The sequence below is a fragment of the Psammomys obesus genome, unplaced genomic scaffold (genome assembly GCF_907164565.1).
Source record: "Psammomys obesus unplaced genomic scaffold, mPsaObe1.curated_primary_1811, whole genome shotgun sequence".
NCBI classification, from domain to species: Eukaryota; Metazoa; Chordata; class Mammalia; order Rodentia; family Muridae; genus Psammomys; species Psammomys obesus.
The window spans coordinates 2,793,027-2,820,205 of record NW_026594184.1 but is presented as its reverse complement, the minus strand read 5'-3'; the positions used below and the strand labels follow the sequence as shown (position 1 = coordinate 2,820,205).

General features: G+C 38.7%; 2 protein-coding genes across 2 annotated transcripts in view; one reads left to right on the top strand and one right to left on the bottom strand.

Annotated features, from left to right (window-relative positions):
- On the top strand, window positions 1–22,155 carry Frmd7 (FERM domain containing 7). Its single transcript, XM_055618062.1, has 12 exons — window positions 1–57; window positions 1,831–1,935; window positions 2,739–2,781; window positions 4,755–4,788; window positions 7,500–7,597; window positions 15,371–15,485; window positions 15,701–15,848; window positions 17,007–17,102; window positions 18,465–18,628; window positions 19,790–19,858; window positions 19,976–20,051; window positions 21,076–22,155. The coding sequence occupies exons 1-12, from the start codon at window positions 1–3 to the stop codon at window positions 22,153–22,155; spliced, it is 2,085 nt and encodes a 694-aa protein (XP_055474037.1).
- A 3,792-nt stretch (window positions 22,156–25,947) lies between these two features.
- Window positions 25,948–27,179, bottom strand: part of Stk26 (serine/threonine kinase 26) — a 25,861-nt gene continuing 24,629 nt past the window's right edge. The window contains 1 exon segment of the mRNA XM_055618061.1: window positions 25,948–25,972. Within this exon segment, the coding sequence (XP_055474036.1) occupies window positions 25,948–25,972 (25 nt within the window).

Below are 27,179 nucleotides of genomic sequence, written 5' to 3'. Positions count from 1 at the left end.
ATGATTTCCCACATCAAATCAAACCCGTCTTCCCTCAGCCCAGCAGCCATTCTCCAGGTGCGAGAGGGTGCGATCTGTTTTGCCCTTTGTGGCCTCTTTTGAGTTTAAAAATAGGACCCTGGTTAACCCAAATGAAACTTAAATTGGAGCTCTGTGCAGTGTAACCAAGTGGAGGGCAGCGCAGGGGGGAAGGGGCATATTTTTGGTCAGTGGGGGAAGTGGTGGGGAGGTGGGCTGCCTTCCTGGAAACCATTAAATCCCAGATGTAAGCTCTGCTCAGTGTACCACTGCCTTAGGATGACCTCTGCCCTCTCATGGTTGCTGTTAATTCTATGGCTCAGTGACTTCAAGCTCCACTTCCATGCACCCACACCTGGCTTCTCTCTCAGGAGTATGGGTATCCTGTGTCTTTGCTTTTTTTTAATTAAATTTTTATATTAATTACAATTTATTCACTTTGTATCCCAGCTGTAGTCCCTTCTTCATTCCCTCCCAGTCCCACCTTCCCTCCCTCATATCCTCTCAAGCCCTTCTCCAAGTCCACTGATAGGGAAGGTCCTCCACCCCTTCCATCTGACCCTAGCTTATCAGGTTTCATCAGGACTGGCTTCATTGTCCTTCTCTGTGGCCTGGCAAGGCTGCTCCCTCTTCAGGGGGAGGTAGTCAAAGAGCCAGCCAAACTAGGGGTTTTAGCAGCATGTCTTTGTGCCATTCAGCCAGTGCCCAATTTTCCCATCACAATGCTTAAGTTCAGTGATAGTGTCCCTTAAAGTCATACTGAGCTCAAAGAGATTTGCACAGAGGCCTCTTCAAAGTGCCTGTTCCCAGGGAAGGTTAAGGCACTTCCTTGTGCTCACAGAGTGTGTGGGCTTTATGAAGAAAAATATGTGTGGCTTATGTGAACAGAATATGTTATATGCAAATTTCATGGACAAAGCTGCAAAATGAAATTTCCTTAAAGAACAGCTATGATGAATTTGTTCAACTTATGTTAGAACAACAAGCACTCAAGGACCTCAACTGTACATCAAGGTCTGAGTTAGAACTGGGGAGTAACAAGGAAATGATAGGTTGGTCTTTGCTGTGGCAGAATTTTTTTTTTTTATAAAGGGGAAGGTAGACAAGCATGGTAAGAAGTGTCCTGACTGAAGAAGCCAGGATGATTGGGAGCTCAGATAGCATCAGGAAAGCTCTCCTAGAGCAGTGACATCTGAGCTGAGTAGGAGGAAGCCAAACCGAAAATGATGGGAAGGGCAGGCTGTGGAGCAGGAATTCCATGAGCAGAGGCACACAGGCATGAAGTGCCTTGACATGTCAGGGGAACTGCAAGCAGGCTGAGATTAGTAGAACAGTGTGTTAGTGAGAGGAGCAAAAATGCAGCTGGAGAGGCAAGCAGGCAGCCAGAGGAGGGGGTCACCAGCTTCCCTCACTAAGCAGTGAAGCTGTACCCAAATGAGACCCCCTGAAGGATTTGAAGCAGGGTCATATTATTAATGTCTTGATTAAACCGTCTGTCGGTTTAGGGGAAAATCATTCAAGCGGCCTGTGATAACTGAATTAAGGGCTTTTATGTGAAGGATAATTGTGCAGATCTAGCCAGAGCTAACTGCAAGGCTATCTCTTCCAAAAGGGTTTGTCATTCCTCTGAGGAGGTTTTAGGGATGGGACTAAAACCATCTGTAGGTAGATTTGTGTCTGTATCTGTAACGCTCTCAACATCCTTAGGGGTGTGCAGGTCCTCTAAATGGAAGAAAGGAATTGCTTTTGGCCTTTATGAAACATCACACATTAGGAACTCAAACTGTGCCATAATCTCTTTATTGTGTTTAGCAAAAATCATCCGGAAAGGCGCTTTTTAACCTGAGCTGCAGCCATCTCAATCTTGCTGAAAAGGAATATTTTGGATTAGAATTCTGCAGCCATTCTGGAAATAACGTAAGTAGGCTTCATTACAGGATTCTGGGTGTCCAGAAATGCTTTCAAATGCAGTTTGCACCTAGGTGTGTAGGGTTCAATCCCAGATTAAAAATGTGAAACCTGTTTATACCTTGCAAAATTCTTTTGTTTAAAACTGTCGTCCCTCCCCCTACCTTCTTTATTAAGTTACCTCGGTTTGCCAATTGAATTCTTCTGCCTCGTGATCTTTTTGTTGTTGTTGTTACTCTTTGACCAAAGCATTATCTACTTCAGCTGGTTGGACCTCAACCCCCAGAGTTAAAACTCCTGACCTCATGACTGTCAAGGGAGATTTCTTCCCATTTCTCTGGCCCTAACAGTCACAAGGTTCTTCCGCTGCATTCTGCCTTGGCACATCTCTAACCTGCCCCCTATCTGGAAAGGCTCATTATTAAGTGAACACTGGTGTGTGTGTGTAGGGGGTGTCAGACATAAATGTGAAATGAAGCCAAATGCCTTTATGAGACTGTAGCCACTGAAGAGCCTTGCCTGTCATACCTCTAGCATCCTACTGAGGCAAGAAGCAGTGATTGAAATATCAACACCACAGAGTTTGTAGATCAACAGTGTATGCTCTTATTAAAAAAAAAAAAAAAACTACGGGGGGGCTGACAACTCTTTGACATGACTGTTTGTCTTCAGTTATCTATTTGAAATCTGTAGTCCTGGTGTTTGTTCATTTGATGTTGACCTTTGTTTGGTACCAAAAAAAAAGAGAAAGAAAATAGCTGTACTCACCACTGTTGGGCTCTATCAATTGTTATATTTTGATGTTATTACAGGTTTGGTTGGAACTTCTGAAGCCCATAACAAAGCAAGTAAAAAGTAAGTATGGAAGATTACTAGAGGAATGTAGTCCTCACTTCATACTGGAGAAATACTGTTATCTGTCCAGTAAATTTAGCAATTGAGAAATTGTCATAATTTTCTCTGAGATGAAGAAGCTCATGCTGCTGGATCTTGGAGCACAACTGAAGAGTTCTGGGAATTATTCCATCTGCGGATTGCATGTAGGCATATATCTCATTCTCTGATGCTGGGTTTCTTCAAGTACCCTTAATGCCAATCTGCAATAATGTTCAACTTCTGCCTGAAGTTTCTTTTCTTTCATGCAGTCACAAGCTTTGCCCTTTGCAATGACTCCTGCATCTCACACTCTGGAATATGTATTCTCACATTTTCGTGGGAATTAAGCTCATCTGGATTTTCTGTTAAAATGTAAACAGATGCCTGGACCTCATTCCTGGGACAAAAGTCCAAAGGCATGCACATTTAACTAATTCCACAGGTTTTTGTTGTTGTTGTTGTTGTTGTTGTTGTTGTTTTGTTTTGGTTTTTTTTGGACAGTGGGTCTTAATTAACACTTTGGAAATGCTTGCTCAGTGTGTCTTTCTGGTTCCCTATTCCCTACTCCACTCTGCTCTTCTCACATTGACCCATTTTGTGACCCTGCTTCGTCCAGTTCTGTGATTACATCACATAATTCCATTAGCTACTAAACTGATTTTCTCCAATTAAGCATCTACATTTCTCTCCAATGGATTGATTGAAATATACAACCCTGACCGTATCTTTCTCCTGCTTAAAATGCTTACATAGCTCCCTAATTACCTTTAAAGTTCGGCCTTATTAACATGGTATACAAAGCTCTGGACTCTATTGTAAACACTTTTGTTTCTGCCACTAACCATTTCAATTCCTGCTCCTGCTAAATTACTTAGCTGTCAACTTCCTCAACCTAGGCTCTGTGGCATTCAAATCGGTCTGTTTAATTGTTTGTCTCTCTGATGAGACTGGAAGCACTTGAGTATATTTTAACTTCCAGTATTGTCTTAGAACAATATCTAGCACATGACAGATAACTAGAAAAGATACGTTGAATGGGGGCTGGAGAGATGGCTCAGAGTTCAAAAGCACTGTCTGCTCTTCCATAGATCCTGAGTTCAATTCACAGCAACCACTGGTGGCTTACAATCATCTATAAATGAGATCTGGTGCCCTCTTCTGGCATGCAGGCATACATGCAAGCAAAACATAGTATACATAAGAAAAAAATTTAAAAAAAAGAAATTTATTTTTAAAAGATATATTGAATGGATAATACTGTTGCTACATGTGTGTGCTTACTTTTGATCTAATAAACTATTCTTCCTTGCTGGTGGTATTGAGGTTGCAAACCAGGACCTTGTACTTGTTAGCAAAGTATCCTACAACTGAGTTCCACCCTCAGTCTCAAGTTTCTCATTTTCAAATGCAAGTAGGTGTGGAAATACATAGATGTGGCTTTTCAGGAAATATAGCTAAAGACTGATAGAGATATTGTTCCACATTGTTTCTCATTCCGGTTATGAAATCCTTAAGACATCTCTTCATGTGCTTGAGCTGAAGCTGGGCCCTTTTCTCAGGTGTGATTGAACTGTCACAGATAGCGAGTTGTAAATAGTCTTTTTGAAGGACTCACTTCTTAAGAAAAGACAGAGTAGGCCTCAAATGAACACATCTTTACAAAGGAAACTCAAAGGGATAAAGGGTGTTTAGGAAGGATTAGTTGGAGGACTTTCTTAATTGCTATACACATAGGATCCCAATCCAGAAATAATAATAATATACATGTGAAAAGTTGAAATGTAAAATAAGTCTACGGAAGGAGTAATGAAAAGAGAAGGGAAATGAAACAGTGTGTATGTGAGGGGAGTGTTTTAACTGTTGTAATGAACATTTAAAGAAAACTTATGGAGCTATTGTGTTTTAAGATCCTAAGGAGGTTGTTTTCAAATTTATGGTGAAATTTTTCCCAGTGGACCCTGGACATCTTCGGGAAGAACTCACAAGGTGAGTTTAACTATGTGTGTGCTGAATGATGTTAAGTTAAAAATTCCTGTTTTCCAGCTATTGAAGAAAGGACTCTGAATTTTTTTTTTTTTTTTTTTTTTTTTGTATGGCTTAAGATTAAGTTACTTTCTGGGAAAAGGTGAAGGACTAGACACTGATTCTTAACCTGTGAGTCATGAGCCCTTTGGGGATAAAATGATCTTTTCACAGGGGTTACCTGAGAACATTGGAAACCATATTTACTTTACTATTCATAACAGTAGAAAAATTACAGTTATGGAGTAACAATAGAAGTAATTTTATGGTTGGGAGTGACCACAACATGAAGAACTGTAGTAAAGGGTCACAGCATTAGGAAGGCTGAGAACCAGTGGGATAGAAAAAGGGAGGAGCTAGCTACCTCCCCTCAAATGTTAATTTCTCTTTATTTCAAAACTAAGACGGAATGGCATTCTAGAATTAGTAGCAAAGCAGGTGTCATTTTGAGGCTTAACCCATTAAATGCCACAACAGTACTCATGATCAGTTTCATACCATCTGTATTTTAATCAGCATAGATTTGAGGCTGGTCACTGCTTGTGATCATTGAAAATGAATGTGTGTATTGATGTATCCCATAAGCAGAAAGGGAAAACATCTGTAATGACACTATATACTTATGAACAATGCTCTTTATAATTGTAATGAAAACCTACTTCAGAAAAATGATACTGTTATTGTAACACTCCTCCCAAAACTTATTCTGCTTTCTAGATTGAGACTGCTACACGTAGAAAGGATCTAAGAGATATTCTTCCACAGCTCTTTTAGCTTATAGATAAGGGACATATCCTGGAAGCTAAAGTTAACTGAGTTAAAAAAATCACAGGTGTTTGGGAATTAATCTTCCTGCTGTCTGGCCCTTCTACATGGGGCCAATTGACTTACTCTTTTGGTGTGGGGTCTTTGCACAAGTTGTTTTTCTCTCTTCACCTAATTCTCTCAAAATGTGTTTCTTTTCAATTATTTGCCAAGATACCTTAATATCTTGCTCTGTAGATTAGTTTGTATTCACTAACCCAGTAGCAACAACTAAAATGAATAGTGCTTACCTGTTGTAGAAATTGTGATTATGCCTTGTTTGGGACCAATGCAGGGGCTTCTGTGAATACTATACAAAAATAACTATTTTAACTGAATCATTTCTAGTGCGTTAGAGTTACACATGATTTGAAAGGATATAATACTTAAAACTTTCATGAACTGAATAAATCACTTGACAAGAATCTTCAGGCCAAATTTTCATTTATCATCTGCAACTACTTATCTTTTACTACATTGCCTTTAGGGCATAAGCTACTGAAAAAATCCACATAGAATTTAATCTAAAAATTATATGTTATATAGGAAAATACTCACAGCAGGTAATGCTTGTTTTTTCATATAAAGGAAAATATCAGAACTGATTTTTGCTCTGGAAAAGAAAGCAGATAATGTGATGTCTTTCAATGTGGTGTGTTTCTTATACACTCATTCACCAAAAAGTGGGTTCTGGGACTGGAGACATGGTTCAGTAGAAAAGTACTTGCCACACAAGTGTGAAGCCCTGAGTTCAAATCTCTGCAAGCCACATAGAGCTGGGAATAGGGCATATCTGTAATCCCAGAGCTTCTATGGTGAGATGAGAGTCATATCTAGAAGCATGCACGCCAGTTAAGTTGATGCATAAAACAACAAATGGTAAAGAAATTCTATTTCACATAAGGTGGAAGGCAGCGTCTGATATCCGAGGTTTTCTTGGCTGACCTCTGTACATACACATATGAATGTACACATCCACTTATACACAAACATCATAAACACATCATAAATATACACACTATAAATACATACACACTATAAATACACACACACACATATGCAGACACAAAAATGAGTTCTCCTTTAGTTAGGCCTTAAGTATGTGTGGTAAATGTTCAGTTTGGCAGAGCCCTAAACTCAACCTGCCTTTTATGGTCCCTGATGAAGTTTCTGCATTGATGAGGTCATCAACCATTAGTTTCATACCTATTGTTTATAAAGTACTCAATTGGGCTCTGGTTGATACTAACATAGTAATTCAGGAAAAGGAATCAGATGAGCACAGGCATGGTTTGATGGCTTGATTCCTGACTTATGCTCTTTGAACAGGTATCCTAGGTATCAATGGCAGACATTAAGTTCTAAGCACAATTTTAGTATCTTAGAGTGCTACCACCTGGTCAGAAAGGCTTGTGGCCTGCCTTGGTATCACTATAAAATTGAGTGATTGCTCTTGCTCTTCTAAACTCTGGAATTCTTATGGCTCTAGGCCTACCTGACAACTCTTTGTGTCCCCTAGAATCTGCTTACACTTATTTGAGGCTCCCATTTCTCCAGCCCCGGATGTGGTTGTCTCCATGGCAGAAACCACCAGAAGAGGATTGGCCCGGTCCCTCAAGCTAGCAGCAGTCTACAGCCAGGGAAATTCCTAACAGTTATAGGACCTGCCAACATGCTGGGTCAGCTGAGTTGTGGGCTGAGGTTGATTTGGTTCTGAAGCTAAGCCTATGTAATGAATCACGGCTCCAAAAGGGCCTCTGACTGACTGGATGCTCTTCCTTTCTTGAACTATCATGGGTCTGGGAGAAAGGAAATTTTTCTTCTGTATTCCTACTTCTTTGTCAAGATTTTTTCCTCAAATCCTTTTGCAGGTATCTTTTTACTCTTCAAATAAAGAAGGATTTGGCTCTGGGAAGGCTTCCGTGCAGTGACAACTGTACAGCTTTAATGGTGTCGCACATCTTACAATGTAAGTAGCATGCCTCTAATTCTTGGCCCATTCACCAGGGATAGAGCTAAGCAAAGGAGGCAAGCACCCTCGATTTGCCTGCCTAGCACTGTATTCAGCCTTAAGAGGAGACAGGACCTAGTTCAGACACAGTGAAGTGGTGCTTTATCACATTCATTGAGATCTGAATCAAATCTTGTCCCTACTACCTCAGCATTATTGTAATGCAAGCTCTTATTCCTCCGAGCCTGCAGAGTCTTGTATTTTCAATAGTGACAAGAATACTTTCTTGTGGTGGTGCTTCTGATGATTAGAAGTAAATGCCAATTTTCTCCTACCTCAGTCTACCTACCCTGCTGCCACTGTCTCTTGACTTGTTGTCTAGGAACTGGTTTGAATAATTCTTGCCATGGATTTGACCAAGTAGTCCCCACTCCCTCTGTTTGCTCTAGGGTAAGCCTCAGTTCCATGTTTTCTGCAGCACAGCTCCAGAGAATAAATTATAGAAGGGAGAAGTTGGAAAAGGGATAAAAGGTCCCAGGCATATATTAATGTTCCCCATGGGTTAGCGCCCAAGTAGTTTGTCGAGAAGGAACACTGAAGATACACTGGAGGAGGCCTGGGGAAGAGTGAGGGACTGCCTGGGAGGGAGGCCAGGGTATGATATTCCTGCAGCCTGGAGGTAAGTTTCTAGGCATCTTTTCTAACATCTAACATCTCTTCTAAGGCCAGCTGGACTTTCTCATTTTGGAGAGGCCTTCCATGAATATACTGTTCCTTGATAATCTGGCAGAATCGTAACTTCAGGGTTTTTGTTTATTTGTTTGTTTGTTTGTTATTGCCTAAGATCATTGATGACCTTTGTTCATTACCTTCCTACCAGTCCATAAATCATAGATTTCAGATTTCACTGAAAACAACACGCTAAAGCACTTGGATAGGGACCATGTCCTAGACAGTGTACCAAGTGATTCCAGGCTCCCAGAAAGGCAGCAGATGGAAAAAACTGTAAGAGTTAAGGAAGCTGATGGGGAAGATGGATTTTGTACTGGAGCTTAAAGGGGTACATGGGAGCTGGATGTGATGGTAGGCAGAGAAAACAGCATAAAAATGGTGGTGAGACAAGAAGCAGCATTTTCAGGGGATGAAGAATGACCACACACAGCTCAAGAATAGTGTCTGTCTAGGAGACATGGTGAGAAATGAAGCATCTTGAATCATCTTGAGTGCCAAGGTCACTTCCCTCATGCCCAGTGTCATATTTGGCATTGAGATGTGGGCCGTGGGGTAGAACTGGTAAGAGAAACATCCTTTTCTGTTATTTACATCTTCAGATAGCAGGTGAGAGGGTGGGGCTACAGGAGACCTCTTTTTTGAGTGCACAATTTTATTCTTAACAGTTCTGCCTTATGGAATTGGGCATTGCCTTGTGACAGTTTGAGGTACAGCACAGAATACTTCAGCTTTTTGGCAGGATATGTGGTCAACAGAAATTCACTTTATGGGAAAAAAAAAAAGCTGTGGTTCTAGTGAGTTACTATTTCACAATCAATCCCAGTCAGACTCAGAGGACTCAAGGTCATGGTCATGTGCAGAATCACAGTCCAGTCATCATTCATATGACCATTTACTCACCTGCCCAGTATTTGCTGAGTGCCTGCTATAAGCTAGACTGTCAAGAACCTAAGCATTCTGGGCCTGTCATATAATTGCTTACACCTCTTTTAAGCACCTCTAGCCAGATAGCCTCTACCAAATAAAATCTGTATAATTCAAATGAATCTTCCTTCTTAGAAACTCATAGTATAGCATTTCTTTGTCATTCATTGAACAACAAAAACATATCAAATAAGAACCACCTTGTTAAAGTCTGTTATAGGCATTGAGATTACAGCAATGAGCTATATAACACAAATTCTTATCTTCGAAGAGCTCGCGTTGTTTTCAGTGCAAGACAGTCAGACAATGACCAAAATAAGAGAACAAGCACACATGTGTAATGAATGTCAGGAGGTGATAAAAGCAAAGAAGACAAATAGAGCATAAATAGAAGGGAGATGGAGGGTACTAGGAGTGGATACTGGGTGTTTCGATAATGTGAGGAGGGCAAGCCTACTGTAAAGGTGACAGATGATGGAAGGCTTGAAGGAGTCAAGGAAGTAAGGCAAGGAGCAAAGAGAGGTCAACACATTGGGAATACTCAGTGAAGAAAGCCAGAGGGATGGACATGCCTAGGGTGTGTGAGAAGCATCAAAAAGGCTTTGTGGCTGGCTGGAGCCTTAGTGAGAAAACAGAGAGGAGTTAAAAGCACATTAAAGACCTAGGCCATGACTCTCAGGGAGGTGAAAAGACAGAAGCCCGAGGTAAAAGAAAAAAACAAAAAAAACAAAAAAAAAAACAACAAAACAAAACAAAACAAAACAAAAAAAACCAAAACACATTTATTTTTAATCACCAACATGAGAAGGGATTCTTGGCTTTTATTTTAAATATAAGAACAAAATCCAAATTAGGTTTTAAGAGAACCATATTGGCTTCTTCGGTTAAAAAAACAATAGAACTTAAAAGGCAATGGTGGTAGCAGGCAGAACAATAAGAGAAGATTTTAGGAGAGATGATAGGAGTTGGACCAGAAAGCCATAACATTTGGACATAAAATCTGTCACCTCCTGCTACTGGTGATACCAATTTTCTTGCTACATTGTCATAGTCCATAGAGAGAAAATTAACATAGTCTCATGGGTTTTTACATTTTTCTTATAGTTGTTATAGAGTTTTGTTCTTAAGAAACTCAAAAAAGGCACATACATGTTGTACTTGCATGTGCATGTGTATGCATGCTTTATTGAGGTTTCATTTAAATGCTCTAAAATTTACCATTTAAAATTCATAAACCAGTGGCTTTTAGTAGATTAATGTCTATCCAACTATGACTTACAGTCCAGTTTTAGAACAGTTCTATAATGTCAACCCAAACCTCTCAGGACTGGGTATGTAACTGGTAGAGTGTTTGACTAGCATGAAGGAAGCTCTAGGTTGATCTGCAGCACCATATAAAATTGAGCATGGTGGTGCATGCCTGTGATCCCAGCTTGTGGCAGTTGGAGGCCAGAGGATCAAGAATTCGGAGACATCTTCAGCTGCATAATGAATTTCAGGCTGCCGTGGGCTGCAAGAAACTGTCTCAAACACAAGCAAAGCTGAGGATGGTGCATTCTCACCGAATAAAGCAGAAGCAGGCAGATCTCTGTGAATTCAATTTTCATGCCAGCCTGATCTACACAGCAAGTTCCAGGCCTGCTTCAAAACAGAAAACAAGAGAAAGAGACAGAGCTATGGGCATTCAGTAGCTGCTGGAAAAGGGAGAATCCTTCTTCTTTGAGGGTGTGACCACTAATGGGTTTTCCATATTCCATTGTATAGCCCCATATCCATACAGATGGCAGCAGTAGTAACTGGATTTATCAAAAACTGGGTTATCAGAAACAAAAAAAGCAAAGAAGACATGCAGTTGGGGTGGGGGGACAGACAGAGACAGAGAGAGTCCTGCTTTGCCATGCTCTATTCTCCTTCTCAAATTCAGGCAATCACTGATTAAATTTCTGTTTCTATACTTTTCTTTGCCTTTTCGAAATTTCATATTAATGGAATAATTGTAAGTATGATCTTTTGCATCTGGCTTTTCCAATCAACACAGTGGGTTTTTTTTTTGAATCTATGCATATCCCAGTTTATTTCTATTGTTGAATAAGATTCCATTTTGTGGATATTACATTTTATTCATCTAGTCACCTCATCATGGATTGTTAGGAAAGTTTCTAATTTAGGTATTAAGAATAATAGTATAAACATAAGCATACATGTTTCTAGATGGATATCTTTTTTCCTCTTGTGTAGGTTTTTAGAAAAGTGATTGCCTAGTTGTATAATATATTTCTCCTAAACATTTTTATAATTATCAATGAAAATTAACTGCACAAATTAATGTACTTTACTGTGTTATCTCCATACACACATATCATTCTTTGATCAAGAGCATATGAAGCGTCTAACTTTCCCACCTTCCTTAACACTTGGAATTAATTACCTTATGGCTAACATAATGAGTATAAAGGGATATCTCATTACTTGTATAACAATCCTTTTTCTTTATTATTACTATTAATATTATTATTTGTTATATCATACAGGTATACAGTGAAATAAGGTCATACCCCACTGGTTTCTCATTCCAATTCTTTCTGCCAACAACCCCCCCCCCAACTGCATGTCTTCTTTGCTTGTTTTGTTTCTGATAACCCAGTTTTTGATAAATCCAGTTACTACTGCTGCCATCTGTAGGGATATGGGGCTATACAATGGAATATGGAAAACCCATTTGTGGTCACACCCTCAAAGAAGAAGGATTCTCCCTTTTCCAGCAGCTACTAAATGCCCATAGCTCCCCAGTAAAGCATGGGGCCCAGAGACCAACTCCCCTACCCTACCTGAACCAGATTTTGGACTCATTTCATCTTGTGCAGGTAATCACAGCTGCTGTGAGGTCAAAGCGTGGTAGCCTTGTCATGTCCAGAAGACAGCATTTCATAGAACACCTCACTATCCTCTAGCCCTTTTATTCTCTCTGCCTCCTATTCTTCTACATTCCCTGAATTACGGTGGTGGTGGTGAGAATAATCCATTTAGAGCTGAACATTAAATTTCGTATTTTCAACACTTTGACTAATTATGAGTCTTTGCTCTGACAGCTGCCCGGTGCAAAGGGAAGCTTCTCTGAATAGCCCAGGTGTGTGGGTATGAATAAAAATTTTAGCCAGCATTATTCTAACCACCAACCAATGATTTTGAACATCTTTTTATGTGTTTATTCCTGTTTTTCATCACTGCCCTTTTAAAAATATGTTGCACATTTTAAAATGAGCAAATTATATCTTACCATTAGATTTTAAATAGTCTTTTTAAAACAAATTGTGAGAGCCACAAGACATTCTTCTCCGTAGTTATCTTTTGGATCGTGGGGTCTCTGATCCATTTAGAGTTCACTTTCAGTATGTTCAGTTGGTGTGCTGCCTGAGGTCACAGGAAAACTTCCAGCTATTTAGAAAGGACAGAAGGATTTGTCTACGAAGGATTCTGGTAGAATTGCTGGGTATTTGCTAGATTCCCAATGTACAGAGGGATGCTTGGGCTCTAACTGGCTGCGTCATAGTATTTTTCACATAGATTTTCATTTGTTCTGGAACAATTCATTGAAAAGATTTTTATTAATTTCATTGCACTATCTTGTCAAAAACAATCCTGAGAGTTTACTTCTTGATTCTTCACGCTTCACTGTTTTGTATGGGCTTCTTGAAGGTTTATAAATATCGGATCTTTGTGTCTCTAAGAAAACTGCATTCTTTCTACCACAGAACTTTTATGTATCTTTATCTGATCATAGTTAATGCACTCATAAGTACAGTGCTGAGTGATGAGGCAAAACCAGGCATCTTTATTTTATTCCTGGTTTTAAGGGAAAGTATTCTGTCACCATGTGATATGACTATATTGTTAGCCACAGGCTTTTCATAGATAAATTATATTAGGTTGAACCTAGTTCCTTTAATTCCTTATTTATATAGCGATTTTAGCATAGTACATGCATTTGCTCAATATGAAAGCATTCCAGGATTCTACAGAGTGTAGTACTATTAAAGACTATATATAGCCCACATTGTATATGTATATAAATGTATGCATGCAATAACAATTAATGAAAAAGGAGGCCATGAATTTGAAGGAAAGTGGAGAAGTGTATATGGGAAGCTTTAGAGATATGAAATGGAAGGGGTAAATTGTATAATTAAGTTATGATTTCAAAATAAAACTCACTCATGTGGATCTTAGCACACGGAAGAAATATTAGAATTATAAAGAAGGAAAAATTCAAAGAAGTTTAAGGCCATTTACAGTAGGGCAGACAGTTCTAAGTACACAGCTATGTACACAGGTTTAATCTTTAATGGCTGTCTCTAACAATAAACTGGAAACATCTAAAAAAAGAGAGAAATTAGGTTCATAGATAAACTGCCAGCTATTTGGAAAGGATGAGTTGTCTATTGCGGATTCAAATTGTTGGGGATTTATTAAATACCCAGAATACAGAGTGATGACTTTGCTGTAGCCAGCTTGCACACTAGCTGATGTTATAGTTTGTGCTTATGATAATGGATAACAATAGTAGAAAGAAGTTCAGGGATATATTAGTTTTTATGAGGCTTTTCATAGGAAAACGCCAGAGACTTAGTGGCTTAAGAGAGAAAAAAATGATTTCTCACCATTCCGGAGGCTGGAAGTCCAAAGTGTTGGAAGGTTTGTCTCTTTCTTCAGCTTGGTGAATGCAGTCTTCTTTATTTATTTATTTATCTATTTATCTATCTATCTATTTATTTATTTATTTGTTTGTTTGTTTATTTATTTATTTATGTATTTGCTTTACATCCTTATTCCAATCCCTGACCTCCTATCCTCCTGGTTCAACCTTCCAACACTCTTCCCCTACTCCCTCTCCTCTGTTCCTCAGAAAAAGGGAGCCCCAGCACCAACAACTCACTCTGTCACATCAAGTTGCATCAGGACTAAATGCGTCCTCCTCCACTGAGGCCCAACAAATCAGCCAAGCTAGGGGGAAGGGATCCAAAAACAAGCAACAGAATCAGAGACAGCCTCTTACTCCCATTGTTAGGGGACCCACATGAAGACCAAGCTGCCCATAAGTTACATATGTGTTAGGGAGCTAAGTACATTCCATGTATGCTCTTTGGTTGATGGTTCAGTCTGTGAGCCCCCATGGGCCTTGGTTAGTTGACTCTGTTTGTCTTCTTGTGAATTTCTTATCCATTCCAGGTACCTCTATCCTTCCTCCCAATCTTCCATAAAACTCCTCGAGCTCAGCCTATTGCTTGGTTGTGGGTCTCTGCATCTGTTTCCACCAGCTATAATATGAAGCCTCTCATACGACAATTATGCCAGGGTCCTGTCTGCAAGCATGGCAAAGTATAATAGTATCAGGGATTGACTCTCTTCCATGGGGTGGGTTTCAAGTTAGGCCAGTCATTGTTTGGCTCTTCCCTCAATCTCTGCTCCATTTTTATCCCTGCATACCTTATAAGCAGGGTAAATATTTAGTCGAAGGTTTTGTGGGTGGGTTGGTATTTCCTTCCCTTCACTGGAGGTCCAAGGAAGTCTTCTTATTCTGTAGTCACATCATCTTTTCTTCCTGTAAATTCATCCCTAGAATCCCTACATGCCCAGTTTTCCTTTTCAAAATGGATACTAGTTAGTTAAGACTACAGCTCTCTACTTATGTTCTCAATATTGACATAATACCTCAACTGCTCTCAACTGAGTCACAGATTATGGCACCAGGAGTTGGGATTTCAACTTACAAATTTTAGGAAGACAAAATTTAGTCTGTAACAGAAGCTAAATGAAAGTAGACCAAACTACAAAAGGAGTATAGAAGATTGAAACCCTAACAAAATATTCAAGAGTGATTGTAGAGCTATTAAGGTCTATTCTGGGTGTGTAACTCATGATACAGCCCGAGACTTCCCAGAAACTCACTGCTGTTAGTTGAGAACGAGTCTGTTAGTGTTCCCCTGTACAAACACAAATATACAGACAGCATGAGGGTGTGGTGGGAGCGTAAGACTACACCAGCTAAGTAGAAAAGGTTGTTTAGGTCTTTTAGGTTGTACATTTTAAAAAATTTCTCAATGGAAATGTAAAAAGTGTCACTTTTGTATTGTACAGCAGAGTTAGGAGACTTCCATGAAGAAACGGTTAGGAAGCATCTGGAACAAACCCAGTACTTACCAAGCCAAGCCTGTTTAGAGAGCAAGATCATCCACTTTCATCAGCAGCACATGTAAGTACGTTCCCTGGCACAAGCTTTCCCAGTGGAGAACACTAAGGCTAGAATAGACTCCTAAAACAAGCCTTTATGTCTGAGAAGCTTCAGTCTCAAGAAAATGCTTAGCTCCTTCCAGAGATCTCAGAGGAAAGGTTTGGGTGGGTGGGGGGGGGGGTCAGTGATTTTTTTTTTCTGCAATTATTGAGCTCATGAATCCTTTCCCATTACAGTGGCCGAAGCCCAGCTGAATCAGACATTCTGCTACTGGACATAGCAAGGAAGCTGGATATGTATGGCATCAGGCCTCAGCCCGCCAGTGATGGTGAAGGGATGCAGATTCACCTGGCGGTTGCCCACATGGGAGTACTGGTGCTAAGGGTAACCCTCTCCTTGAGTGCCCTTCAGTCTGTGGAGGTGGTTAGCATGACTTCAGCTTGAGTATCTGTTCGCCAGACTGTTATGAGGCTTTGTCTTTTCACTAACCAGAAGGGACATAATACTTGCAAATAGTATGCATAGATCCTCTTCCCACAATATGCTTTACCTCTGGGTGGTCAGGAAGGTATGGTCTGGATTTTGAGGCCATCACAGTTTCAATCAGGCCAGGGTGGCAAAGTGATACAGTCAAAAAGCTCTTAGGGACTCTTAGACTGGAGATGCAGAGATCCAAAAACCTTAGTCTGTAGTGCTTTCCAGATTGTTAACAAAATCACCCAAAGTGATCCAAACAGAGATGTGCCCTTACTCATTGCTCTTAACATTGCAGATGACCAGTGCTAGTTAAGAGGGAATTAAAGCCAAATTCTTCCAGCAACAGTTGCTGTTTACCAGATCATTGCTTTCTCAGGATTTTATATGTCAAGTTACAAATCAACTTGAGGAGCCACTGTCTTCTGTCATTCTCCCCCCAGCTCCTCTAAGCAATTTTTATTTTCCTGTTCTGTTTAAAACAAAAATTGTTTAGAGGAGCTAGAAATGGAGTGGGCTGCCATTAGAATAGCCCAGGGAGTGTGCAATCATCACTGGTAAGAAGTTTGGTGATACAGAAGGCATTTGGAGCAGGGGGAGAATGAGGAGACCACAGGACTGAAGGTACAGATTTAGAAGTTTAGACTAAAAAACAGGAGAGATGGCTGTTTATTGAATAGCAACATCCAAGCCAGACTTGGTAATATAACCAGTGAGGAGCTACTGAAGATGGGTGAATAAAGGAGAGAGCAGAATAAATGGGCTTTTCCTTTTAGCACTTCTATGTGGAAATAGTGAGGGGTGAGATTGCAGAAGTTATTATAACAATGCATTCTACTACAGTCTCCCTCTACTGGCTTAAAAGTCTCCCTGATGCTCTTTCTTGCTCATATTCTGGAGAAACAGCAAAGTTTCAGGGCAGCCTCTGCTTAGTTTCCCAAGATCTCTCCGGGTAAGGAAAGCCTCAGATGATCTTATTCATGAAGAGTACTTTTCATCATACTTCTACTGTGGCATGACCTGACTCATGTTGATATGCTCTGAAATGGACCGTGTGTTTCATTACAGGGAAATACAAAGATTAATACTTTCAACTGGGCTAAGATTCGCAAACTTAGCTTTAAGAGAAAACATTTTCTCATCAAACTTCATGCTAATATTTTGGTGAGTAGGTTTCTAATAAAATGTATTTCTGTTCACTTGGAATTTCATAATTGCTCTAGAAATGGTTTGACTATAAATGGTGAAAGATGCCTGGCCCTGAGAGGTGAGGGGCCCTCTTTTTGTCCTCTATAAACTGAGGAGGGATTTAATCATGCTTTAACTAAAGGAAAAATACGACGTCATCTGATTTGTACTTCAGCATAAGTGATACTATAGGAAAATGAAACAGTTGGGCTGAAAGGCAAGTCTCTGTGGATAGCATTTTGAAGGATCTGATGGGTCAAATGGAGGTCACCAGCTCTAGGGCTACAGAAATAATTCTTTGATGGTCTCTTTTTATTATTTTATGAAATATCTTCACTAACTTTCCTTAAGCAAAAATTATTGAACATCAGGTATATGTTTAGACTGAAGAGAATGTGAGAAGTGGGTATTCATATAAGCAAAATAAGTAATTCTTAGGTGACTTGTCAATGCATGGGGTAAGAAAAAAAGTGTTAGAAAGGATTTTTTAATGACTGGCCATGAAGGGCAAAACTGCATGTGTATCAATAATTTGGGTCTATAGAAGATCCAGTTTGGATTATATTTCCTGGGTCTTGATATTGTCTAAAGGTGTTTATTTGACTAATTCATGGGACCAGACCTAGTGTGAACCTCGTGGGGAGAGCCTCAAGGGTTGCATGCAAGAACCTGGAAAGGAATGAGAGAAGGGGGCACTCAGTTCAGAGAGCTGGTGGGGCTGTTGAAAAGAAGGCTGGGAGCCTGCCATAGAGCCTTGGGCTAATGAGGCTATGTGGTGACTCAGGATGGGAAAAGCTTGTACTTTCGAACTATAAATCCAAGTTCCCTTACGACACATTAAAATATGAACTATGCCAAGAGAGAAATACAAAGAATGAGAGACCATATAGAGGAAGGTGTATTTCTAACTGGGATATTGAAAACACTTGTGTACATGCAATCATCCTGACAGAGGGAAGGAAATCTGTCCCCAACCCTTTCCTGTTGGTCATTTATAATTTCTTGCCACCTCGAAATGCCCTTTGATACTCATTTTCACCTAACTTACAACTTCATAAAAAGGTTTCTGGCATCCAAGAGGCAAGGCAGAAAAAATAATGTAAGTTGAGGGGCGTGTGTAAAGGAAGCCTGGCTTTTTAGACAAGGCTTGGTATGAGTGGAGGCCGTGTCTGATCTTCGGAAGGTTGCTAGTCATTCAATTTCAGTGGCTGTGGAGCCGATGGGGAGATAAACAGAAAACCAGATGCTGCATGGGATACTGGACTGACAGTTTAGAAGGCAGTGAGAGCTTTGGTATCCTCACAGGACATTATGCTTGATAGAAAATAATTTATACAGGTATTGTGCAAGGACACTTTGGAGTTCACTATGGCCAGCCGAGATGCCTGTAAGGCTTTCTGGAAGATTTGTGTGGAGTACCATGCTTTCTTCAGGCTTTCTGAAGAGCCCAAATCAAAACCCAGAACACTACTCTGCAGCAAGGGTTCCAGTTTCCGCTACAGGTAATTGTGCACAGCAGCTAGAAAAACCATGCACGTGACTTCTTTTCAATAACCTGGAAAGCAGTGGGAAGAATCTGAATTCCAGGAGCAATAAATAATTCATTTAAATATCTTGAAAGATTATGCATATTCCTTACTGTTTTTTCTTGCACATTGTATTAAGTTCGTATTTACTAACCAAAGGGGTTGGATCAGAAACACAGTGAGGATATAGGGAAGCAGAGGGTGTTTGAAAAACTGTATTCAACAACCTCACTGTTTTCCTTTAAGGCAGCTTATATGAAAGTCGTGGAAGGATACTTCAACAGTCTCCATTAAAGGCATTTAGGTAAAAGATAGTGAGAAAACACTGGAGGGGCCAAAGGATTAAAAAGATGGAGCAGTCCTCCCCTGAAGGTGTCTCAGTACAGCTCACACCTTAGAGGAACTGAAATGAGGTAGAATTAACATCTTGTTTCTATTTAAACAACTAGCCTTGAGATCCACTGGAAGAAGCTTACAAAGCTCTGATGAATAAAAAAAAATAATAACTCTAATAACATAAAAGATTTTTCAGACTGTGGAAACCTGTCCTTGTACGAATAGGTATTTTAAAAAAAAATTACACACACACACACACACACAGTTTTGATGGAATGTTTCCAAAGTGTTTTCTACAGTTCCCTGTCTTTGAAAACAGATCTTATTGAGCATATTTTGCTCTTTTTTAATCACCTGAGTTCTTAGAAATCACCCTTCTTAGCCTTTGCAGGCAGATGTAGTGCAGCAATTGCCTTGGGGTAGAAGAGGCATGTCAGGCCTTGTACTTTGCTTAAATGGCTCAGACATTCGGAGTTTTATTACTATTGTGACTTCTCTTCTGCTTTTTGTGTTTCTCCCAGCAGCCAGCTCAATTTCTTAACTGGTGTCAGCCTAACTGCAGCAATTTTTTTCTGTTTAGTTAGCTGCTCTGTGTCTACCTTGGGTTGGGAATCCAAATAAACAGCCTCAGAACTAGCATATAAATAATAGGTAGGTATAAAGAGTATCAATATCATAGGGAGTCACAATGGATGACACTCATCCAGACAGTTTAGGTTTCCAACAGAGGTGAGGTTTTCATGTTTTAGAAACATATAGGCTTATGGCGGAATTAATACTTTTGTCTCTTCTTTATAATAGTGGAAGAACTCAAAGGCAACTTTTGGAATATGGGAAAAAGGGGAGGTTAAAGAGCCTGCCATTTGAAAGGTGCACATTTTTACTTCTCTCTTTTCATGCTGATTGGAAATTGAATTTAAAGATTGCTATGTATCCTATAATTTGCATAATGAACATTTCAATGACTTCTCTGTTTGGGGATTTCAGGAAACAGTATCCATCTCAGTATCATGAACGGCAGTGCAGGTCATCACCAGACATTCTCTCTGATGTGTCAAAACAAGTAAGGTTTCTGAAAAGCCCTACTTCTTTAGCTAATTATAAGTCATCCAGTCCTCAAATGTTTCCAATAATTGATTTTGCCAGAATCACCCAGTGTGTGTCAAGGCCACTCCATGTGAGATTAGTCTCTTGGAGAAGTCTGTTGGTACAGTAATTTCTGCTAGTAGACCATTTACTAAACTACAACTAATATGTGCCATGTACAGTGGCAACCCTTGGGGTACCTCCAAATTGTAATCTGTACTATTAACATCTTGAAAGAAAAACATACACTAACACACGGCTTCATAGTTTTAAATTAAAAGTCTGTTATTTCACCAGTAGAAACCATAAGGCTTCAAGAAAGCTGTATGGTGTTATTTCTTACTTGTGTAACACAATTTCAGGATCCTGTTGTGCTCCTGGAACTGTAAGATGATGGTCTCATTTGAGACTTCATGAGAAAATTGTTGATCACTTTTCTTTGGCTCTCTACAAAAGTGAATTGCAGGTGTCATAAACTCCCATGCAACTCACAGATGGTTTTTATTCAGAAGGCATGAGAGGTAAACCAATGAAAGGGACCATCTAGATTATGAATCTCTGAGGCCATTAACAGCTCTCTTTTACATCTTTGTTAATGGAAAATAGGGAGGAGGCTGGAGTAGGAACATTAGACTGTGGTTCCTAAGGTCCATACAGTGAGTCAGAGGCAGACAGAGGCAAGATTCCTACTTCATTGATATAGCTACCAAACTGAACTGCTTGAAGAAAAAAATGGTACCTGAAGGACACATAAAATGTGGAGTCTAGAAATGGAATGTCACTGAGAATGAAGAATGCTGCATGTACTTTCTAACATACAACTTGGTATATGGTATAAGTCATTACCCTTTCGATACATACGTTTATCAGCTGTGGAATAGATCATGCATTTAAATGACTTTCTGAAATCAGCCTGTAATAGTACATTAACTTTAACATCCTCCCCAACTTCAGCTAAATATCTTTCTTTTAAGTGACATCAGTGTGCCTTCTTTTTCAAGGTGGAAGATCTGAGACTTTCGTACGGCAGTGGATACTACCGAAATGCGAATGGAGTCCATGTATCTGAGCCTGTTTTAGACAGTAGGAGAAGGAACTCTGCAGTTGAGGTGACGTTTGCAGCAGAGCTGGAGCGTTCCAAACCAGAGGCAAATCCCACATCGCTCCACCCATCCCAAAGCAGTTCCTCTTTCACCTTTATTGCAGATCCTGTCTTTAATACCGACCCTGATCCCTTAGATTTCTTTGAGGAGCGGAGTCCTCTAAGCTCTTTCCAAGCAAACTCTAAGTTGGTGGACAATCATGTAAGCACATCTCCTGGTTTTACAAGCAAAATGAGTCCAGCAAGGCAGCTAATATACACTGATATGCCCTACATTCCTTGTACTAGTCAACAGGTTGATATTATGCCTCCCCAAGTCTTTTTTTATGTAGACAAGCCACCCCAGGTACCCAGGTGGTCTCCAGTCATGGCAGAGGAAAGTATGAGATCAGACAGCTATGTAGATCCCAGCGCAATAAAGCCAGCCAAAAGGAGCCCAAGGAATATGAGGATAAAAAGCTTACAGCAAGACCTTCAAGAACTTCAAGAAGCTATGGCTAGAACTAGTGGTAGGAGCAGTATCAGTGGAGACCTAGAAGAGGAAGACCCACATTTAGAAGATGCATTTGCTTATAACCCCCAAGAGCTAACTCCTAAACGATCTCAGAGCCATTCAGACATGAAAACTATCCGTTTTCCTTTTGGGTCAGAATTTAGACCTTTAGGGCCTTGTCCTGCTCTGACTCGTAAAACAGATCTGTTTACATGTACATTTGCAGAGCAGGAGTTCTCAACAGTTTTAATGGATCAGAATTCAGCAGAAAGGTATGTAGCTGGTGAGTCCAGTGATTCAGAATCAGAGATTCTTAAACCAGACTACTACTCTTTGTATGGCAAAGGGACAAAGTCACCTAGAGCCCGCATCCGCTTGTCTTCTGGTAGTCTGCAGCTCGATGAAGAGGAGGAAGACATATCCTTCACCACAGCAGGTGCTGATGATAGGACTTTGCTAAAGCCATGCAATTACTTCTTAGCTTAAAATAATGACCTCTGAATGGTCCTGGTCCAGTTCCATGTTACCACCATAGCTTAGATGTAAGAACCTTTAACTCATCTTTTCCTTCATCATCTTAATTGACTGGAGTAGGAACATTATTGTATGATATATCAAGCCACTGTAACATTCCACGAGCTCCATTCTTTTATTTCCTCTGAACAGACTCTGGAACAGGCCTTCTCCTCCCCAGCACTATGGTGGTGTGATAGAAGTGTGTATCATACCATTCTACATTTCCCTGAGCAAACGTTATAAATGAAGATAAATTATTCAATGCTGAAAAATAACGATGATATGGGTTGCTGAATGGGACTGGCTTCTCATACCACTTTGTGATTTAGTAATCAATGACTATGTTGGTTATTTTTGTGCTTAGGTAACACTAAACAATGGTTTCTCTCTTCATGACTTGTTTGGGACCCAGTGACCAGTCTTGTTATACACTAAGAAATGTCCATTTTTATAACATATACATAGGTGAGTAGAATAAATGCTCGAAATAGAAAATGTTTAGAATTAATAGAGGATCTAACAGAATTCTTAATGCAGGAAATCATGGATTAGATCTATTTTTCAAGCTAGATGTGTGCCTGATGGGGATATTGTGGTGTTTGACTTTTAATTTATTTTTTCTTAAGTACTTATTATATAAGGTGGGATCAATGTTAACAGGCAAATTTGTTTATTAATTTCTCCACCAGAATTTATTTTTGCCATATCTTTGTAGCATGCATGTAGGCAAGGACATGAGATGTTATTTTAATAAAGACTAATGGAAAATCCACTCAAACAGAAGTTATTAGTATGTACTTTTTATTGTAATAAAATTCAGAAGTAGTTGGCTCTGGCCTATATCTAACAGGACAGTTAGAGACTGGAAAAAAAGACATCATTAAGGAAGAAAAATGTCTGGTCAGCGGTGGAGAAGTGGAAATGATGGGTAGCTGAGATGAAAAGTGACAGCCTAGACAGGCTCTGACAGCGAATCAAAATTCAATGGTATGGCTGTTTTGATTTTCTCAAGGAGCTGAGGCTGGGCTCCAACTCATGATTTCCTTGCCTCAGGCTTCTTTGTGCTGGGTTGATGTACCACAGTGTTAAGCTCAATTTAATTGCTTTGACAAATGTTATATGTATGATTATTTAACCAAATGTATGTATAGATGCCATGTATGTGGCAACTGCCTGCAGAGGCCAGAAGATTGGGTGGGATCCCCTGTGATGGAAATTAGAGAGAGTTGTGAACTGCCATGTTGGCACTGAGAACCTGCCCTAGGTCCTCTGTTGACATGGCCAGTGGTCATAAGCAGTGAGTAATTTCTCCAGCTCTCAAAATTGTGTTCTTGCCCCATTCAATATTTGTTGATCAATCCTCCTGGAAGGCTTTTGAAGAACTTTGTTGGTAATCTTAAGTCCAATGAATTTTCAAGACCATATTAAGTATAAACATCAAAGAAATGAACTTATTATATAAAGAAGCCATTTTATATATGATTTGTTAAGAAAATGTAAATAATACATTTTTATTCTCCATATAAGCAAAAAAAAAAAAAAACCAAAACCTTTTAATGTACTTCATTCCACTCTTTTTTTCTATTCCTGAACACAAATCCACTAAGTCACAGGTATAAAGTAGTCATTTAAAACTAAGAATATACTGAAGCTTGACTACTAATACATAATTTCTATAGATTCTTATTTATTGAAAATAAATACCTGTAATCTTTTCCCTAGGAGAAACTCAAAATCTTATTTGTTTGTTATATGCTACATCTCATCTCATCTTCATTTCTGAAAACTTTTGTATATTTTCCTTGAAAACTATAAAGTTCAAATCTGTGTGTGATCATTTATTAGAATAGTAATAAGGAAAATAGTTGAATTGGCTACCTGCAGACAGTTTTAAAAGAACTATTAACAATTTTCTTAAGAGGAAGAAATCAGGATATATGTGTTCAGCTATAAAGTCAATTCTTACTGTTAGTTTCGATGCAAACCTTGATTATGTTCCAATAATAAAACGAAAAGAAAGAAATAATTTAAACAATTAGAATAACATATCAGACCCACCCTCAAGAAAACAATCATCAGATTTAAGTATCTATTTTTAAAATTCCCCAAATAATTAGAAATAATCTACAGGACTAAAGCTATAATGAATAAGCAATACAATTTGTACTTGGAATGCAGTTGGGTTGTAAGGTTTTACATAATCCAGTTAAGAACCTGTTGATTTATTTCTACAAAAATATGAATGTAATCCATGGTTTAAGTCACACAATTATTTGTAGAGTACTATAGAGAACAAAATGTAATTGAGTTTCAGCTACAAAGCAGATGAAAAATCTAAATAAATAATTAAGTCAAAATACAATCAACTGAAAGCAAGTATAGGCACCAATGAAAAGAATTTTCTTGGCATATGACATTGCACAGTCTCTTTTAAAAGAATGAATGTAATGATCATTTTAACTAAAATTGTATTGTTTACTTGTACCTCTTTCTTTTAATGCTTGTCAGTTATTCAGATATTTTTAAAAATGTTTTGTACAAAAATAAAACGTTCAGATAAAACATTAAAATCTTAACTGTTGAAATTCATCAGTAACAACAACTTTAAAACTACAAAACAGTTAAGCACTTAGGCAAGGTTGTTTATTATATAGACCAAGCTAAGAAAAGGGATATTACCCACTTAACAACACCATAAATAGAACTGAAAATTATCGGTACAGTCTACCTTAATTTTGTCTGAGGAGAAATGATCCTGCCATGTGGTATTTTCATATAAGCTGGACAATGTTCATTTAAATATCCTTTCAAAACACTAGGCTTATGTATGGATAATTATAAAGAAAAATGTATAGTATCTATGAAAATGCATTGCCATGACAAAAGATGTTGGTGTGAAGTTATATTCATAACTACTAATCACAAGGCAAAAGGTTGTTAAAAGTTTTCTAAATCCAAGCATGTAATATGTAATTTGAGCTGAAGATTTAAAGATTAAAGTCAAACTAACTACTCCATTCTAACCAAACTTCCATCATTATCTAAAGGAGATTACTTTAAATGTCTAACCATGTTAAATGGGGTTAATTGCTTCTTCCATCCAAAAGAGAAGATAAATCCACAAAGATGTTCCCTGCTACATATTGCCTAGAAATGCTTCAAAGACAAGGTTCTCTAATGTGATGAACATAGAGCTGCCTGCAATTCAGAACAACCTGCTAGGAAAGTCAATACTTTCTTAGGTGTTTTTTTCCAAGAGCTTTTAAGAAAGTATCACTTATTTTTTAAGAAGGTATTACTTATTTCTACCTCATTACAAATAGTTATTTTTAGATTATAATTGTGTAAAAAAGAATGCTTTTTGAAGATTGATGATTTACAAACAGTCGATAATTAGGATGACTTTGAAAGACCTGTACGTGTATGAGTGTACAATTAACTAAAAGTTCCAAACTAAACAGTATTCTTTTCAATAACATAAAAAAATAATGGTACCTAAAAAAAAACTGTAGCTCAACATTTATTATAATACAAGCAAAACTATAGTATTAAAATTATTCCTTATAAAATAATCTCTTCAAAATACAAAATGATCTCTACCATTACAAAATAGTTGAACAGCTTCTTCGAAATCTCCAATGTTGCGAAGATCCAAAAGGCACAGGGAACTCAAGAGTTAAGTATTATTAAGGTTGACATAGCTTTGGTGGGTTTCTCTGGGTCCATATGAAACAGAAGCTGACAATAACGACAACAAATATCTTAGGAGGATTCATCTGCAGAACACCTATAAAATTAAGAAAAGTATAAATTAATGTATAATTATACAAGTCATCTCTATCTCTCACTCATGGACTCTACAATGAATGAAGGAGACAAATTATTTCCATTGAATCTTGCTTTGATGGTTGTTAAAAGATGCAAAAGAAAGGTCAAAAATTCATCTGAATCTGATTTCACAACTTGCAATGGATTTGTTTGTAAATAGAAAAAGAGAAGGGAATTTTCCATTAGAACCAGGTGGTTTTAAAAATGGTTTAGCTGCAGAGTCCTGAGTAGGCTCTGTTGGATGGAAAGATAATTAAAAGGGATTTTATAGGCCACATATTTAGTTTCATGTTGAGCTCAGTTGGCCAAGAAAATCTAAACATGGGACAAGAAGAGATATAATGGGTTTAAAGTTAAAATCTATACCATCTGTTTGAACTCCCTTAAGCTAATGAGTATGTATATATACTTACAAATATCTTGTTTTAAAAAAATTTCAAATCAAAATTTGAGTTTTTTCTGAACAAAAATAAAAGTAATGGGAGACAAGGGAAAAACTAAACGCAAACAAAAGGATCTACTACTGTCTATACCATTTTCCCTATATCTTTTAATCAACATTTCGTAAGGGTTCGAATGTAGAAACTTTGTTACTGGAAATGATCAGAATAGTGGTGTTTCTGTAAATGCTAAAAGTACTGTCAAGAATGGAAACGTGTAGTGTTACATGTGCCTATATAAGAACACATTCAGTGACCTTTTGTCTCTTTTCATCCTAACAGAGAAAGACAGGGCAAAATACAGCCTGTTTGGCTCAGTAGAAAACTACCTTCCATGTCTTAATGTAAACGTTCCAAAAGCTCATGCTGGATTCAAGAAGTGGCTCAGAGAGTAATGTGCTAGAAATGCAAGTGCAAGGGTTCCTTAATTCAGATACCTAACACCAATGTTCTGGTCAAGTGTGACTGAGTCCACAATACTTGTGCATTGAAGGGTAGAGAAGAGTATTTCAGGGGGATCACTGGACAGCTTGACTAGCTGAAAGGGTAGGATCCAGGTGGATCAAAAAAGAAGGTGGAGAGTAAAAGGGGAACAAAGCTAATGTTGATGTCTTTCCTATGCAGGCTCATGTGCAAAATAACTCACCCATCTACCCATGAGCATACACATATATACCAGACACACACACACACACACACACACACACACACACACACACACACACA

What these genes read in the sequence shown, in the direction of transcription:
- Frmd7 (XM_055618062.1), top strand. Translation starts at nt 1, where the DNA reads ATGATTTCCCACATCAAATCAAACCCGTCTTCCCTCAGCCCAGCAGCC. An exon ending in CTTCGGGAAGAACTCACAAG is followed by an intron (nt 4,789 to 7,499) that starts GTGAGTTTAACT and finishes ATCCTTTTGCAG; the next exon opens with GTATCTTTTTACTCTTCAAA. An exon ending in CACTTTCATCAGCAGCACAT is followed by an intron (nt 15,486 to 15,700) that starts GTAAGTACGTTC and finishes TTCCCATTACAG; the next exon opens with TGGCCGAAGCCCAGCTGAAT.